This window comes from Sycon ciliatum, chromosome 1 (genome assembly GCF_964019385.1).
Source record: "Sycon ciliatum chromosome 1, ocSycCili1.1, whole genome shotgun sequence".
NCBI lineage: Eukaryota > Metazoa > Porifera > Calcarea > Leucosolenida > Sycettidae > Sycon > Sycon ciliatum.
The window spans coordinates 97,505,479-97,524,716 of record NC_088643.1 but is presented as its reverse complement, the minus strand read 5'-3'; the positions used below and the strand labels follow the sequence as shown (position 1 = coordinate 97,524,716).

Sequence of the window (19,238 nt, the reverse complement as noted above, 5' to 3'; positions counted from 1 at the left end):
TGAAGATTTGTGAGGTGAGGGTACTGCCAAGGGACCTGATGCTCCGAAAAGTAAAAATGAACAGCTTCAAATGTCGGCAAGAATCAAACCTGACTAATGTATGGTGTAACCTTCACATCCGCACACGTTACATTTATCTGTGGTCGCTTGAGTAATGAAAGCGGGACTCTAGTAAAGGCCCTGCAGTGAGAGTCGTCACAGACTGGAAAGAAAATCATATCCATGTCGAGCTAAGCAAGAGTGTTTGCGGGAGACCCAAGAACGCGACATAGGAGAACAAGCTACGGAATGTAAGTTATATAATTATAAAGAAATTTTTCCTGTGACTCTGTCAGGCAGAGTTTTCGCATCCACACGAGTGTCAAAACTCTGCAGGATCGCCGCGGATCAGACCGACCATCAAGTGGTCAATGACCGAAAATCCCATTTGCTGCATCCATGTTTTCCTTGTGCCAGGCTACGAGTTACGAAATAACTTTATGGTGAACCACACTTCCCCCATCCGATATACATGTACTCGTATTTTTTCATTGCCTATACTTCCTCCGCCCAAGCAAAATTTTCGCTTCTCTTTACACTTTTTACTGATACATTCCAGGTTCTCAGAACGGCTCCTAACGACTCAGAATGAGTTGAGGAGTCGTTCAATATCAAGAGAAACTCTCCAAGTCGAAAAATCTAGAAGTTATCCTTTGTCATCAGCCGACGCAGTATTTGTTGTCGGGTAGTACTTCGCACTTTCAGAAGCGCAAGTACTTCGTATCGACACTTTTCCAAGCGCTTCACCTCCTTCATGAGTACGATCAGTCGTGTTTCTTACCAGCCGAAGCGGACGAGCTCAGCGTCGTTTTTGCAGGATCGTTCACGTTGACATCAGGCGAATGAGCTGGGTGAGTGACAACCCTGTCATCGAAGCCTTTCTTTTCCCCCTGTTTTGCCCAGTACCGATTCTGGGTTTTTTTTGCAGTATGTGGGCGAGCGTCGCTGAGTGGCTTTCTCAGCTTCAAGCTCACGTGCAGTTTTACCGTACACACGTCTTGTGCCGGATGCAATCAAACACGCTGGCTTTTCGCAACATGACACCTCTGCTCTGTACCCCAGTGGTACTCTAGCAGCACCCACCTTGACCAGTGACTGACTTCGTGTCTTTTTTACCAGTTCACTCGCATTCAACGCGCTCTTCTCTAGGCGTTTCTTTACTCTTTGCCGACTTCGCCGACTTGTTTGGAACTGGTACGCCTGAACCAGCAGATTTGTGTGATGGTGAAGTGCACAAGATGAAAAAATTGCTGCCAGACACCTGTCATTGGGCTGAAGGAGATAAGCAAACATTTTGCCTGGGCGGAGGAAGTATGTTTCATTCAGTATTTTAACGGTCCTTTGAAAGGAAAAGAAAGGACATAACGGCAGTGTCTAGGAAGAGTAGATAACGTAGAAGGTAAGTGAAACGGTCTCCCTCTGCAGTAGACGTGTAAGGGGAATGAAATTCGGAAATTTTGGCCTGTGCTGCTTTTTGGTTTTGTTGATGTCGTTTCTTTTCCTTTCAAGGAATCCTGATCCTGGCGTACTTTGTGTGTGCAGACGCCAACAACATCAAGCTGGCCTGAGTAACACGGCCCCATCACCACTACCGGCATTTATTGGGAAGCATAGTGGACGTAACTCTGCTAACTTAGAAACATTGTTGAGTCACACTTACATTACAGCGTCACTTACCTTAAACTGAATCACCATAGTGCTCGTCTCTACTGGTTGCAACACTGTTGAAAACCAGCACTGGCAAATGTTCTCAATTACAATGGTAAATTCAAATCCGGCCAACAAAACCCTATCGGCGACAACAGAAGGATAGGAACCATCGAGTTACCTTGAATCAATCACCATTCACTATAAACAAAACTATCCAAAATGTTTCCACATACCAGCTGTTGGTGTATATTCCAGGATCAATTGGGTATAGCACACGGATCACGATAAGGTTCGTTTGCCTTGCGAAAATGAGCGCTGCATTCGGGAGCAAAGCCCTCAATGAAACATAATTATTACTATTTTGCTCGCTTTCTGCTTAGACTCTCTGCAAGCATATGCAAAACACACGTACGAAGAGTGCCGTGATATCAGCCTATGGTACTCCGTAGAAGCTCGGTTGGCTGCTGCACGTAGACATCCTTTGCTGACTCACTAACACAAGCCTAGGAAGTGAGCTACACGTACATGTACATGTACATGCACCCGTAACTAGATGGCTAATGTATACCAGGGCTATGAGTGGCACGCAGTGGTCACATGCCAGTGCTACTGTGCATGTATGTTCGACATGTCATTAGCTCAAACACACAAGCTTAGCGATAACGTGACATGTCACAGGAATATTTCCTAACTATACATGGGAAAGGATAAAACGCGATATGACGCCAATCAGAGAACATGGCTGGCTGCTACACAGACAGTAGTCGAAAATAGCTCTTAGTCGGCTGAACTCAGCCTCACATGACTTTTACATTGCGCCTGCGGCAAACCCGCTTATCACTGCTTGTCATCAAGATGTCATTAGATGAACAGCATGACATTGTGGAACGTGCCAAACACATTTTTGGTAGTCGCTACATGTGCGTACATGTGCGTACACATGCGTACTGTATAGGCGATGTACAAGAGCCCGAATGAGCCAGACAGGCCCAGACTGAGCCCAGTGAAGTCAAGTCTTACCATTGCACTCAGATACCTGCAGGGTCGTGTCGAATGTATAGAGAGAGGGAGAGAGACATATGAGGCCCTAGCCTACATCAAACCGGTGCATTGCCTTCGCGCAACATAGTTTGGGACATAGCTTGTGCACATGTTAGCTTAGTCCTACTTCCCCTCTTCGCTCTGACTACTATCTAGAACCCTCACTACATAATTGGGGAACACCATTTCGTTCTCAGTATACCCAACTCGCAACACACTAACAGTCCTTGGCTACACCACGTACGGTCAAGGACTGTTAGTGTGTTGCGAGTTGGGTAAACTGAGAATATGACAAGGCTACAGTGGAGTTTCAAAGTTTTTAAAAAACCATTTCGTTGTTATCATTATTCCACGTTCGAGGCATGCTGCCGGTATGGAATTTCAGAAGGTAATATTGGTACTAATACTCATAAAAAGGACACACTTCAGGCTCATTACAAACATCTTGAAAGTTTTTGTTTTCACAAGTATACTTTCAAGCCTTCTCATCAGGTGAAATACAGGCAAGGGAAAAGGAACAGGAACAGTGGATTAAATACAGTAAGAAGGTGGTAAAACAGCGCAAAAAGAAAGAAAGAAAGAAAGAAGATAGCTAAAGTAAACAGCGAAAATTGCAATAATGACACAAAGGTGCAAATGCGAGAAAACTCAATAAGCGCGACATGTAGTGCGACAACAAGAGACAACCACTGGACATACATGTAACTAACGAGGTTTTGACGACCTACCTAACAGCCTAAGTGTGAATTTGATTTGTTTCTGCTTGCAAAGGTTGGGTTTCCTTGTGTGGATGTATACAGCTTCCAAAACATTCAGCAATCTAGCACTGCGTACACGTGACACAATCGAAAAACAATCATCCGAATACACAGCACGACAATCAGGATGCTCAAACAAATGACTAGCAATGGACGACTCATACTTATCAGAACTAACATCAGAACAATCAGCATGTGCGGTGGACCCATCCGATTTCACATGGCTAGTCGAGTGGACCCTAGCCGTTGCCTCTGTCTGTGCTTTAGTCGCTGCCATCGCCATTGCCAACCTTTGCAAGCAGAAACAAATCAAATTCACACTTAGGCTGTTACGTAGGTCGTCAAAACCTCGTTAGTTACATGTATGTCCAGTGGTTGTCTCTTGTTGTCGCACTACATGTCGCGCTTATTGAGTTTTCTCGCATTTGCACCTTTGTGTCATTATTGCAATTTTCGCTGTTTACTTTAGCTATCTTCTTTCTTTCTTTCTTTCTTTTTGCGCTGTTTTACCACCTTCTTACTGTATTTAATCCACTGTTCCTGTTCCTTTTCCCTTGCCTGTATTTCACCTGATGAGAAGGCTTGAAAGTATACTTGTGAAAACAAAAACTTTCAAGATGTTTGTAATGAGCCTGAAGTGTGTCCTTTTTATGAGTATTATCGCATTTTTGTCTCAGAGGAAACTGTTTAATATTGGTACATCAAGAGATGCGTTAGACCATCACACCATCCCCGATCAGTGCGTTGGCGATGCCCAATGAGCAAAACTGCTTTCACTTTTGTGCAGTGTTTGTAAGTTTGTGATCTGCAAAGTGCAAGTACAACTGCAGGGCAGGTACATGTACATGTAGGTATTGAGGGCGTGGGTGGAGGGAGGGCGGAAGGAGGGGGGGGGAGGGGAGGGTGAAGGGCCGGAACAGAGGAGCATCTATAATACACTTTGCCATGACCTTAGTGGATATAGTATCTCTGGTTTGTCGCAAACGTTCCTGACCTGGCTGGAACAGTCGATTTCTCTATAGATTTTTCGATTCAATGTGCGACTTGATATTCAGCTAGCCGTCTGGCTGGCTTCATACGCAACCAAATCCATCTGGTGAGACTTGACGCCAAGACGTGCAGGTCGTCTGACCCTCACGTGTCCAACTCACTCTATCTGCTCACATGTCCCAGCCACTCTATATGCTGGATATGTACATGGACTCTTATACTCAGCTTCTCATTGTCCATCATGAAAAGTGTGCTTTTGAAAACCTCACACAATCCCCCTAGCCTGGGTGGTGCATAACACCGAAGACAGGTAGACGCTGGGTGTGTGTGTGGGGGGGGGGGACATCCATTCGGGGTCCAGGCAGCGCACGCCTATAACAACATGCCCATGATATGTTTTCCAACTTTACATGGGCGAATGGCCACCATACCAATCTGAACCACCAGAAGTCTGCGTCAAAGGAGTCGAGTTTTGGCTTTTGTAGCGCATGCCACTTGTACATTGCACAACACAGCCTGTCACAGTTTTTCAGCAACATGGTTCCTTTTTTTCCTCTCCTCCCCTTCTCCCTTCCTTGCCGTGGTTGGCTAACACCCTCTCTCTTTGTATTGGCCGGTGTTCTCACTGTGCTATGAGGTGCTGTAATAAATAAATATATAAATAAATAATGCCTTCGGACAACCTACATGCCATGGTTAAACTAGCAGAGGAACTACTTGTAGGCCCGAACATGGGCACACAGGCGATGTGCAGGTGAATAAATCACAGAGGCCGTCCAGTACAGACTAGTGCATCAATTATACAAATGGGTCAGACTAAAGTGAACAATTTACTGAAGTACTTGAACTACGACTGATCCAAGTACATATTGGACATGGGCTGACAGAGGTCATACGTTTCGAGTGTAGACATGGTAAATGAAATTACTGGCAAACAAACACTGCTGCAACATTGATTTTGATGAACAACGGACAAAGGAATTTACCAACGTCACATCTTTTGTTTTTATTTGTTTTATTCTCCTTCACAATATCGTGCTTCACTGTGTCCAAAAAAGACACCAATAAAATAATACCAAACACATGCACAGTAAAATGTGACTTTCAAGTACGATGTAAGTTTTCTGAAGTCCAAATGTAGGAGGTTTGATGATAGGTGTATAGTGGTGAATTCTAGGATAGCATGTAAGTCAACCGTGATCCTACGGTACTGCTCTGTAATCCCTTGCTTTACCAGTAGACCGCAATTTTAGTCCATATTTGCTTCTTTATTCTTTTCCTTTTCTTTTTGACTTCTTACTCTTTTCCATGTTAGCCATGGTTGGCTATAAAAACCCTACAATCGCCACGCAAAGTGGTCATTGGCTACCCCAGCCATGTATTGCTTGGAATAAAATAAATAGAATAAAATAATGAAGTTGATTGTTCCAACTAGGAACACACGCTTCTTGACGAACTTGATACTTGACTGACTCACGACTGCCATCCAGAGCACACGAGGAGCACGTCGCACCTTCCACTCGGCAAACCTGGAAGAAAGCACCACTTCTAAGTTCGTAGAATAAAATAAATAATGTAATTGTGGTTCCTACATTGCAGGCTGGCAGTAGACATCATAAAGAGTGTGTGGTGAGTGTGTTTTGTCTTCATCTGTACATGTACATGTACGCGTGCTTGTTCTATTTCAACTACGCCATAATTACTCACATAAGACCACACTACTCAGCGTCTCAGATGTAAAAATACAAGTGTGGCAATGGATCATGTGCGAAAAGAAGACGGACGTGTAATATACATGAGGAATGTCTCACAGGTGGTCGGCAAGAGACCTGCTATAGAAAGGTTTGACAGCACATTCGTTATCTAAAATGTCATGCGGTCATCATATCTATCTCAACCCAGATTGCACGACACAATAGACCTGTCGTGTTCATGGCGTTAGCAGCACGCCGCTGCTACTAGTACATGTACTTGAACAGTGCTCCAAGTGCTGGTCTCAAGGCCCACCTACACCTGTTTAGGATAGAGTCAGCTGATATTCTAAGTCTCTTCAATGACTGTATACGTCTTAGTGCTCTGCTGCGTATCTTCATGTACTGGAGGAGAGCCAAGAGAGTTCTGTCACTTGTCAGCAACATGCCTTCGGACAACCTGCATGCCATCGTGAAACGTGCAGAGCAACTACACTTGACATCCCTCACACGGCCGATCAAAGATGTGCTATTGACCAAATCATAGATGCTGTCAAGTACAGACTAATGCATCACAGGTCCAAATGAACCAGACTAGAGCATTATACTGAAGTAGTTGAACTACGACTGATCGAAGGCCAGGATGGCACCAAAATGCTCGCATGTCTTCCCTCTGAATAATGCACAAGGGCTGACGGTGGTCATACATTTATAATGCATGCCAGGTACATGGCGCAACGGGCAACCAAAGACTGCTGCAGCTCTGAGTGTGATGCACAGGGAACACTCATGAATCTACACAACCCACACAGCCATACTTGCGCCTCGATTCACCAACTTGCTTTTTTTGTAGGCTTGGAAAATTATTATTAATTATACAAGAATGTCTTCATGCATGAGAAGTCGTCCAGTGGAACAAAATCGAAAAATACCCGTGAGTTGGACGTGTGTGACCCCTGATTATTTGCAGGCAGCCCACCATCATTTCCCAAATTTCATCATTTCTAGAATCTCCTCATTAGTTTCCATACTATAACCCAGAGTAAGTATTCCCGAAGCATCGGAATAGCAATGGGTGATTGTCCTCTATCCATGAACGCAATGACCGAAAAAAATACTGAATGCTAAAAAGGAACCAAAGGTATCAAAAGGATGGCCAAGAAATACATAAATCACTGGATGCTAACTATTATAGGTACACTCTGTACAACACGTTTCTTGGTTGTATCACACTTATCGTGACATTACCATGCTGCCCATTTTCTCGGGATGGTGGCTTGCACATTGGTTTTAGGCGTCGCCCTTTGCTACCTACATGTTAAGAGTCCATCAACAGTGCATTGTATCTCTTGCAGTGCATTGTATAGCTTGCAGTGCATTGTATCTCTTGCAGTGCATTGTATCTCTTGCGGTGCATTGTATCTCTTGCAGTTGTCTATCTCTTCTCACACTATCATTGTGTCAAAAAAGATACAAATTAATGGAATCACATGCATACAGTGTGACGTTCGAGTAGGTGTTCTGAAGTCCAAATTTAGGAAATATAATGCTGGGTGTATTGCCGTGAGTTCTTGGAGAGCATATACTTAACCGTGTTCCTAAGGCACTGCTCCGTAATTGTGGTTCCAGTAGTACTGGTTAGGAATCACAAACACAAGGTCTTAGGATCGGAATGCACAGATCCAGCATTGCTTTGGCGCCTGATTATTAGACAAAAATTAATAGAAAATGTGTTGAGTCTTCCCGTGTACATGTGCTTGTTCTATTTTGACTACACCAGAATCACTCACATAAGACTGTACTCAGTTGTAGAAATGCAAGTGCGGCAATGAGTCATGTATCAAGGGAAGACGTGTAAGATAGAACGGGGAATGTCTCACAGGTGTTCAGCAAGAGATCTGCTACAGAAAGGATTGACGGCACACTCATAATATAAAATGCCATATGCTCATCACATCTGTCACCATGCAGATTGGACGACACAATATACCTGTCATCAACATTCTGCTAGCTGCTAGCAGCACGCCGCTCATGCTGGTAGTTGAACAGTGCTCCAATTACGGTTGTGCCATGGCTGTACAAATCGTAGTGTTCTTCTGCGTATCTTCATGTGCTGGAGAAAAGCCAAGAGAGTGCTACAGACTCCTTCAGCTAAACATGTGTGCGACATGTCAACGTAATTGCAAATATTTGCATTGGGCACAGCCTGACGTTCTTTGTACTTTGCACGAAACGCCATGGAACACAAGCGCTGAGAGCTTTCGCAAAATCTTTGTCACGAGCTGTGAGTGTTTGCGTCTGTGTGTCTGTAATGTGTATGTGTGTGCGCGTATGTGTGTGGGTGCGCGTGTGGGTGCGCGTGTGGGTGGGTGCGCGAGTGGGTGGGTGTGAGCATGTTTATGTACATGTGCTGGCCTGTGAGTGTGTGTGTGTGTGTGCGTGTGTGTGCGTGTGTGTGTGCATGTGTGTGCGTGTGTGTATGTGTGCGCGTGTGTGCATGTGTGTGTGTGTGTGCGTGTTTGCATGTATGTGCGTGTGTGTATGTGTGTGTGTGCGTGTGTGCATGTGTGTGCGTGTGTGTGTATGTGTGTGTGTGTGTGTGTGTCGCATACATCTAAGGGGAGTTCGAGGGGGTTGCGGGAATCTCTTTTCAACTTCCAAGTGAACGCCAATGAATCACTTCCAGGCTTCCTAGGGTGTGCACAGACCTGCACATTGGCGACTGAGAAAGGAATGATAAACGCTCTCCGGATTGGATGTAAAACAATAAAATATGACACTTGTTGTAACAGAGGGCGGAAGCGGCAAATAATTTCCAAACCAAGGTAGGACTGCAAACATTCACGCAATCTTACACATCCGGTCGACAATGGACTTCTCATAAAGTATCGAACGTGTTCGCTCCCTTCTCATGAAGGAGAGTACAGGCAATGGCTCAATTTGGAAAGACCAAATATTATATAGCGTAAAGATAATGGGATAATAACACTCGGGACAAAGGTGTAAAATTATCAAGTTCAGAACGACACAATTATCGAAGGAAAATGATAGTAACAACAACGTACAGGCGTTTCGGAGAAAGGTGTTTTAACAAACCGGCAAATAGAACAATAGATGCTGACATAAAGCCATGTTACAATCATGATATCCGCATATATTGCAGTTCATAACCGTTATTTGGCTGGTCATCATTGAACCAACATTGAATGGTATCTTACAGGGGAGTGAACAATATGATAGGGTAGTACGGGCGCATGCAGGCCGGCTAGAAAAGGTACGGGAGGAAGTACCTAACAGTAAGAATGACGGCATCCACCAGCTCACCACGCTCTTCTCCATCCAGGAACTGACCGAAGCGCAGCACAAGTGTCCAGCGCTAGGCCTGGTGATGAGGGAGCTGCGGAAGCCGGGCTCAGTGGGCTCGCTGGAGGAGGAATCTAAGTGCATCCTGAGGAAGAAGGCACGACTGAGCATCGGCACGGATGGAGTCCTGCGCTACTCGGAGTCGAAGGGCAGATCTACGAAACAGAAGTCACTGGGTTGGAGGAAAATCCAGGTGGTGGTTCTACCCTGTTCGTTACGCCGGAAGTTCCTAGAGCCGGTGCATGATGCACCACTCAGTGGTCACATGGGCCGAAACAGCACGAACGACCGCATTTTGGACATAGTATGGTGGCCCTTCATGTCAGAAGATGTGTCAACGTACGTGAGAGGATGCGCAGCTTGTCAGCGGCACAAGCGCTCCAAACATCCGGACAGGGCGGAGCTGCAGAAGACGGATATACCCGCAGCACCTTTGGCACGGATACAGGTTGATTTCGTTGGCCCATTTCAGCCGTCTGTGCCGGATCAGTTTCGCTATAAGATGTATTGACGCGATACGCGATACTTATCCCTACAGCAGACGCCACGGCAGAGACGGCAGCGCAGGCCCTACTAGAGCATTGGGTTATGGTGTTCGACATTCCGGTGACTATCCAGAGCGACCATGGCTCGCGCTTCACAGGAACGGTGTTTCGGGAAATGTGCTCAGCCATAGGCATTCGGCAGGCATTGAGCAGCCCGAACCATGCCCAGTCTAATGGTCAGGTCGAACGACAGAATCAACTGATCGATAATGTGCGCTGTGTGTGCGTGTGATGACAACCCAGCGGCATGGCCAGAGGCAGTGCGTTCCGTACACTATGCGCACAAGACGTCAAAGAATGCTACTACCGGCTGCTGTCCATACGAACTCCTGTTCTATCAGCACCCCAACAGACCAGAACAGTTTGCAGTACCACAACCAACAGGACAGCGACCATCACATGCGGTGGAACTAATGGACAGAGTTTTCCGACGTGTGAAGCGCCAGATAAGCGATGCTCAGGAGGCCAGGAGGGTAAGAGTTGGCGGGAAGGCGAGGTGTGGATATGCTGTTGGTGACACCGTGAGAATCAAGCTCCAACCTGCAAAGCGCACGAAAGGAAAGTTTCACGCACACAAGTCCGAATTGTATACAGTTGTGCACAGGACTCGCAATACCGGCTACCTGGTGAAGCCTTGCGGACCCAATGCCCTTACTCGCACGCTACAGCGACACTACAATGAGCTAGAGGCCGCACCCCCTCAGCGGTTGAGCTGGGAGCACAGTAGCAGCACCCAGGAAACGGGGACGGAGGGGGAGCTTGACGTTTCTCCAAGTGGGGCTGCCCAGGAGACAGCCCCGATTCGCAGGAGTGGAAGAGTTAGACGGCCAACCAAGTTTCTGGCAGTAAACCCCCGGCGGGTCCGGTATGGATCAAGCTCGGCCTGTAGTGGTGCCGAAGCGGACGCGTCGGACGATAACGAGAGTGCTGGAGAGGTCTGACTCTGACCTGAGATGCTTGATGGCGAACCAGGCAGGTCACATGTATACTCGGTGGGAGGCCGGCTGTCGTGGGAACACTTTCTTTGAGTCGGCATCGTGTGCCTCCATTTTGAGTTGGTGTTCATATTGTTGAGTTTGAGTGGGGAAGTGTGAGAGGTGTGCTTTACACACCTAGCTCCTACGTGACACTTGACACAATCATCATCATACTTTACACTATATGCATTAGCATCTGTATTGCTGAACTGGTATTTAGAGGGCTTCTGATTGTTGATGATGGCAGAGTTATCCTGGACAATACAACCGTCTCAAAGTCAGAGATGGAGGAACTCCATGATAAATTGTCTGAGCTGCTACGCAAGGGATTTATTGAACCAAGTAAGTCCCCCTATGGGGTCCCGGTATTCTTTGTACGGAAGGCAGACGGCTCACTATGTATGGTGTGTGACTGGCGGGACTTCAATAAAACAACTGTGAAAAACAAGGCATGTCTCCCCAATATAGATGATCTGTTTGATACCGTACAGGGTGCTAAGCAGGGAGTCGTAAAATACCGGGAGGCGACACGCCACACATTTCACGATCCGAGGATTGCTGCACTCGACCCGCGAAATTTGATGCGTGATTGAAACGTCGTCGTCATCTTCTTTTTCTCAATTGTTTTTGCTATGCTTCGAGGCCTATTCTGGATCTCCAGAGCGAAAGCTGGTTGTTTCTGATACGTACCACGCATTACCTTAGGTTGAGCCGTGGCTTTTAATTTTTTTGGGAAGTTCACTGCTTTGGAGACGACGGAATGTCAAGGTAAGTTATTCACGAAATGTACTCAAATTTGAATTGAGTAAGTGCGAATGACACCCTGTTTTCGGAATAGTTCTCCACTGAACACACCATGCCCATGGCCCCTTCATGTTGTCCAAGTTCCATTCTCGGTTTGTGTGAAGTTTCGAGTTGAAGTTCGAGGATGTACTCACCTTTCCATGGAAGGGAAAAAAGTAGCATATCAAACAGAATCCATGCAACATTTGATGCCACTATCCTCATTCTTCTGCATTCAAAGTGTTTCACATTATTGTCCATGAACTACACACAATATTTGTCATTTCCTGTTCATAGCTGTTCATACTTGAAGTAACTGTGTTCTGAACACATTGCCTTCAGGAAACGTAAGGCCGAGTCGCCTGACCGACTGAGCAAAGTTCTCTGCGACGAAAGTCACACTATCGGCAAATGCACTCAAGGCGAATACCTGTGAATACCCTGTATATTGCTTGATCCACTTATCACAGAAGCATACACACACACGTACGCACACACATACCATGCATACGCCCGTCGCAAGAGAAGAACGCACGTCTGCAAATGCACTGGATGTGCACCCACAGATTTTCTCTTATAGCAACGATAGCGAACAAGATCTGGATGAGACAGATCAAGACTTGCACCAGATAACTGTATAATCCACACAACTGGCAAAGCCATGTGAATCGACCACCAATGCACAACACACATACACCTTTGGACCTTTGGATGCCCATTGCTCCGTGCAATGATAGCATCAGGAGTTGCAGTATTTCCTGTGGCGAGTTAGATCATTGGGCCGACGCTGAAGTCCCTGCCACAGCCGCAAATGAACACTCTAGGCTTTGGCACAGCCGCACACATATACACACACACACACATACACACACACGCATGCTCGTGCAACATTCACATGTCACTGCTTCAGTTGTTTTTAGCTGTGTCATATTGTGTCTTATACAGAGCTTCACTTTGGGAAAAGCTGTTGAGATGCTGGAGAGCACTTGTTGCCATGCTTGCGAAATGCCAGCACCGTTGCATGCCTTCAGCTGGCACACTTCCTGGCGTAGCAGATTTCCAAAACCTGATGCCTTGTGTAACTGTGTCCTGATAACATGCAGGAATGACTCCATCGCCTCAGTAACACTCGCCTGTCTCATTGTCAGCAGTTCGCAAATTCCATGGATTATTTCACCTTCCATAGGCCTGTACACCATGGTGGCACTGCCACTCTTACATGGATCTGCACATAGGCAAAGCAAGGGTTGAGGGCGGAGGTTTATAATGTCAACAATTTACGTACTAGGTAAACACGTAATTTTCAGGACACGAATAAAATAATATCCTGTCACAGGTTCAACACTGTCACATGTCATAGTGAACAGACAATGCACCGTGGGCAGACTCCCATTTTTCGGGTGAGTTTGGGGCGCTTAGTATGCTACAGATTTTACATTCGTGTTCACAAGGACACTGAGACGAGACCAAAAAATGCAGACGAGAGAATCTCACCAGTAGTCCACAGCTGAACATCTCCACAACTCAGGTCACCAAGTGGATACGTGGCGTCATCTACATCTTCCACGGTGGACTCATCACTTTGGCAGGCATCTCTGTCGAGCTCCATCATCCTTTACCCCGTCAAGGCACAAACTTAGAATCACCAAATCAACTGCTGACACTCGGACGATTCCTTGGGAGCAGGATTATTTTTTGATTTTTGGGACCAAACAGCGAACGCGTCCTTTGTGCATGACCTGCGCCGCTTTGACCTCATGGGGAAACAATATTTTCCCACAGCACTCGTGCCCGAGCTGAGTCAATCATCCGACGCGGTTGTGCATCTCGTGTCGCCTCCCGGTATTTTACGACTCCCTGGTGCTAAGTACTTCTCGAAACTTGATCTCCGCTCAGGGTACAATCAAATTCGAATCAGCCAGCCAGATATTCCCAGGACTGATATAAATACACCCTTTGGCCATTATCAATTCCGTGTGATGGGGTTTGGGCTGACGAACGCTCCAGCAACGTTTCAATCCCTTATGAACTCAATTCTTCAACCGTATTTGCGAGACTTCGTAGTTTTATTTCTCGACGATATTCTAATCTTTAGCAAGTCCTGGAGTTCGAGTGAGCATATGAAGCATGTTGCCACTGTTCTGGAGACTATGAGAGCAAATCAGGTGTACCGCAAACCGTCCAAATGTGAGTTTGCACAGCAAGAAGTATTGTTCTTAGGGCATCGAATCACTGGCATGTCAATCTCTCCTGATATGAACAAGATCGCAGCTGTTCAAGACTGGCCAGTGCCATCATCTGTCAAGGAAGTTAGGTAGTTTCTGGGCTTTGCTGATTCTTTCCGAAGATTTATTAATCATGTTTCGTCCATTGCCAAACCCCTTGATGAGGTAACAGGAAAGAATGCACATTTTGATTGGAACCATTCCAGGCAGATGGCATTTGAATATCTTGAAAACCACCGTACTATATTCTCCTGTTTTGAGACTGGCTGATTCTTCGAAACCGTGCAGAGTAATCACAGATGCTAGTGATTTCGCAATAGCTGGTGTGCTCCTCCAGCAGGACAGTGGTGACTGGCACCCTGTGCCTTACGCGAGTCGAAAGTTATCCCAAGCAGAGAAACATTACACGGCTTCCGAAAGGGAGACCTTACTAGCTGTTGTGGTTGCATTGACTACGTGGCGTATCTACCTGTTTCAGCACTTTGATATCTATACTGACAACATGGCTGTTACTTATCTGAGAACCAAGCGTCACTTTAGCAAGCGAGAAGCCAGATGGATCGAGTTCTTGGTGGACTACCACTTCACGATTAACCACAAGCCAGGCAAGGACAACGTCGCGGACCCACTGTCCCGTCGACGTGATTTGAACGCCCCTGACAGTCATCAAGATCAAGGTCCACACCTCACAGCCATAGAGTATGCGGTGGAACTGAATGCAGTTGTATCAGAGACTGTAAGTAAGGCGTATGCTGTTGACAAAGAGTTCTCCCGGAACATAGACAAACTGAAACTGTCAGATGTAGAAAACCTCCATGCCAAGTACTTCTTTATACAAACTTACAGAGACGCTCCGTTTCAAGCGCGACAAACACCTCGTGAACACCAGATAGCAGCGTGAGTCAGTGTCGCTCCTGGACGGTGAAACAGACGTCGAGGACCCTCGGTCATTCGCAACGCTGTCACCTCCAAACCAACTAGTCGCAAGCCCGCGCTGGGCACAACAGTACGAAGTCGTGGTTGCGACTTCGGCGATGACTAGTAAGAAAGGGTTTGCTCCCCACACCGGAGCTCACGCTATTCCGCCGACTTTACTTGACACTTGACTGACTCACGACTGCCCTCCAGAGCACACGAGAAGTCCATCGAACCTTCGACTCGGCAAACCTGCAAGAAAGCACCACTCCCTGCTCAATACACAGTGTTTCGGGGAATTCACCCCTCATCAGTTGAGCTTGAGTAGGCTGAGGAAGATTGTGCCTGAAGAGCACCACTTATATAGTGCTCTTCAGGCACAAACATCACCAGGGATACAAACTTACAGAGACGCTCCGTTTCCAGCGCGACAAACACCTCGTGAACACCAGATAGCAGCGTGAGTCAGTGTCGCTCCTGGACGGTGAGACAGACGTCGAGGACCCTCGGTCATTCGCAACGCTGTCACCTCCAAACCAACTAGTCGCAAGCCCGCGCCTGGCACAACAGTACGAAGTAGTGGTTGCGACTTCGACGATGACTTGTAAGAAAGGGTTTGCTCCCCACACCGGAGCTCGCGCTATTCCGCCGACTTTACTTGACACTTGACTGACTCACGACTGCCATCCAGAGCACACGAGAAGTCCATCGAACCTTCGACTCGGCAAACCTGCAAGAAAGCACCACTCCCTGCTCAATACACAGTGTTTCGGGGAATTCACCCCTCATCAGTTGAGCTTGAGTAGGCTCTGGATGGCAGTCGTGTGCTCTGGATGGCAGTCGTGAGTCAGTCAAGTGTCAAGTAAAGTCGGCGGAATAGCGCGAGCTCCGGTGTGGGGAGCAAACCCTTTCTTACAAGTATTATTAGTATTATTAGTATTAAATTTTGAATAGGGCAGTCCCACAGGCCTAGGGCCTTTTTACAGAGTACCCTATGAATTGTTGAATACATGAACGGAAGTTTCTGAGCAAGGGGATTGTGCGAATATAAGCAGGAAGCGCGTTCTAATGATCAGAACCAAGAAAGCTTAGCAAGTATAAACCATAGCGGAGAGAAACTAAAGGAAGACTAAGTGACAAAGTGGACTGAGAGCGTGTATGGGCTGAGGTTTGTGAAGTGGCAGTGCGAGGGAGGAAGCAGGTCGAGAGCAGTGGACTGCATAACTTATGGAGGGCTCGAAACACCAGTACAAACAGGCGAAATTGATATCTAAGGGAAATAGCAGCGAAATAGTTCCTAGCTAGAACAAGAGAAGCATCGTAGTACTTCGGGTAGCCAAAGACAATCCGAACAGCACGGTTAGATATACGAGTAATGCGGTCCATTTGTGAGACTTGGAGGCTGTGCGCAAATGCATTAGAGCCGTATTCAAGTTGAGCCTGAATGAAGGAACAGTAGAAGACTCGTTTGGCAGCAGGTGTTAGATTGTGTTTGATTTTCCGGAAGACAGCAAGTTTAGCGCCTATCTTGCGTTCCAGGAGCTTGATGTGATCTCGGTACGTAAGATGCTCGTCGAACAGGAGGCCGAGGTATTGTGGCTGAAGGAGGTATGCTAGTGCTGTCAATTGACAATTGGAGATTTCCTGGGACCGCCTTGGACTTTGGGCGGAATTATGATGAACTGTGTCTTTTCCGCGTTGAGGTTAAGGCCGTGGTCCCGGAGGAAGTTGCGGATTGACAGAACGTCTCTAGCCAAGTCTGCAGTGAGCTTCTGTGGATCCCTTCCGGATTTGTAGACAAAAATATCGTCAGCAAACTGACGGACTTTGGTACTAGCAACACAGTGTGGCGGTTTGCGGACAGCAAGATTGAACAAGACGGGTCCAAGGATAGATCCTTGAGGTACACCTCTGGAGGCAGAATAACAGGCACCTCTGCTAGACTTGGTGACAACTCTCTGCTGGCGCCGGGTCAGTAAGGTATGATGCAAACCAACGCAGTGCAACCCCTCCCACACCAATCTCGAACAGTTCATGGAGGAGCAAACTGTGGTTGACAGTGTCGAAGGCTTTGGACATGTCGAGGAAAGCCGCAGCCACATACTCGTTCTGGTCTAGACTTTGACTCCAATCACATGCCACCAGAGCGAGAAGATCGTCGCAGGAGTGTTTTTTGCGGTACGCAAACTGAACTGCAGGGAGGGATTCCATGTGACTGGCGCTATCCATGTATTGCGTAAGTTGCTCTAGCGCACACCTCTCGAGAGGTTTGGACATGAGAGGAAGGAGGGAGATGGGTCTGTAGTTGCGAGGGTCGGAAACGTCCCCACGTTTGTGGATCGGACGGACGTGTGCTAGCTTGTAGGGCGTTGGGAATTCACCAGTTTCAAGGGATATCGACAAGAGAGAGGCTAGCGTTGGTGCAATTTGGTCAGACACAAGTTTGTAGACGAGCGGGGGGATGGCGTCAGGACCGCTTGCTTTGCGACTGTCCATAGCACGGAGATGAAACGTAACGTCCCCCGTTGTGATTCGGGTAAAAGAGACTAGAGTGCCGTCTGACTGGGGGCCACACGGCAGAGCAAGCAGAATGTTAGATGGGTAATCAGGCACGGGTGCCAGCATCAGGGCGTCAGAAGTCGTTGTTGGCGGCAAAGGCCCAACTATTTCTGAGAATACAGATGTAATGTCTGCAACACTAGCTCCAGGCTCACGGCTGATTTTCGTTCTGCCAAGTAGGCTGTTCATAGCGCTCCACTGACGTCTAGGGTTCCGTCTGTTGTTAATAAACTCGGCCTGAAAGTAATCGGCTTCTTACGGCGCATGGTGATTTTGCACTGTCGCCGAAAGCGCTCGGAACGACTGGATTCGTTGCTGGTCACCCGGCTGTTTCAGCAGGAGTCTATGACAGTATGAGCTCGTTTTCTGCGGTAGAGCAGTTTACGTAGCTCGTCGTCGACCCGTGGTGCGGGTTTATACTTGGTGGAAAAGGTAACTATCCTCACGGGGCAATGATGATCAAGTGCTTCGGTGATGGAGCCCTTAAAAAGTTCAATGTTTGCATTGAGGTCAGTTGGTTGGTTCTCAACGATTGACATCTTCGAAGTGATCTCTGTCTGGAATGCCTGTGCGTTTATGGTTCTTATTGGAGGCTTCCTGGTTCTGACCGGTAAATTCTGCGGCGCAGAGTGCAATGTAGCCAACAGCTCTAAAACTAGTAGTTGGTGATCGGAAGCGTCGCATGGCTTAACGGAACAGCCGTGGTAGATAATGCTCTGTCTCCCTCAGGAATAGGAGACGCGTGCTGGTGGATAAATTGTACGGGGTAGTAAGATTAAGTCTAGCAGCGTTTGGCTCGGAAATATGGTTGGGAACGTAACTATGTTCTGTAAGTTGGTAGCGTGGCAGAAGCTTAGGAAGTGCCTGTACTGCTGGTGTTGGTGGTCTGCAATGTTGACGTTGAGGTCGCCTAGCACAATGGTATGAGCTTCTCTCGTGTGTGATTCGATGTCATCAACGGTGTTGAGCAACTCCTCCCAATATGTGACGGGGGATGAAGGGGGTCTGTACGTGCATACTATGTTCATGGGATTGTGCTGCAATAATAACTGGATGGAAACGGCTTCGATATCTTGGAGGATATGTAATATTTATTGTTTGTGCTTAATTTTGTCATTGATGTAGATACATACACCACCTCCTGTCTTTAGCTTGCGGTCTCTTCTGTGTACGTCGTAGCCAGCCCAGTTTGATTGAGCCGTCAGGGATTGCTGCTTTCAGCCATGTCTCCGAAATTGCCAGGACGTCAATTTTATGTTTGAATAGAATGTATTGAACTTCATGCAGTTTATTTAGGAGACCACAGATATTTATGTGGGCAATTAACTAAGGAGAATCTTTTTTAGAAATGCATGCACTGGTGATACTTAGCTTTCTGTCGTTGGTGTCAGTGGGTGGTTGTATCACTGCGGTGTTTCTTATTGCGTGTGATGGAGGGACTGCCCGGGCTGATTCCTATTGATTGAGCAGATCCTCGATGTCTGCGTCAGTCAAAGGCTTGCCATTCATGACGATGACATCCTTAGGCAGGTGGCAGGGGGGGTTCCCTTAGCTCTCAGGGCCTTGAACTTCGCCACCAGCGGGCGTCTCCTCTGTTGCTGCTGGCGCGTCAGATCGTGATTAACGTAGACCGGCTGCCCGTTAATCTTTGCGCAAGTTTTGTTGCGCATCAGGTGCGATTTCCCACTTGCCGTGAGGACAG

The 19,238-nt window shown here is 47.1% G+C and overlaps 1 protein-coding gene across 3 annotated transcripts in view; it reads right to left on the bottom strand.

Annotated features, from left to right (window-relative positions):
* LOC135807198 (leucine-rich repeat neuronal protein 1-like) overlaps window positions 1-19,238 on the bottom strand; it is a 466,844-nt gene that overhangs the window by 412,703 nt on the left and 34,903 nt on the right. For 2 of the 3 annotated variants that reach the window (XM_065321211.1, XM_065321213.1), the window contains exons 1-2: window positions 1,923-2,069; window positions 1,717-1,828 (exon numbers count right to left, since the gene is read on the bottom strand). The exons of the other annotated variant lie outside the window; for it this stretch is intronic. In XM_065321211.1, the coding sequence (XP_065177283.1) occupies window positions 1,717-1,734 (18 nt within the window). In that variant the 5' untranslated portion in view covers window positions 1,735-1,828; window positions 1,923-2,069. Of the gene's footprint in view, window positions 1-1,716; window positions 1,829-1,922; window positions 2,070-19,238 lie in introns of those variants that run through there. 3 annotated transcript variants of the gene reach the window in all.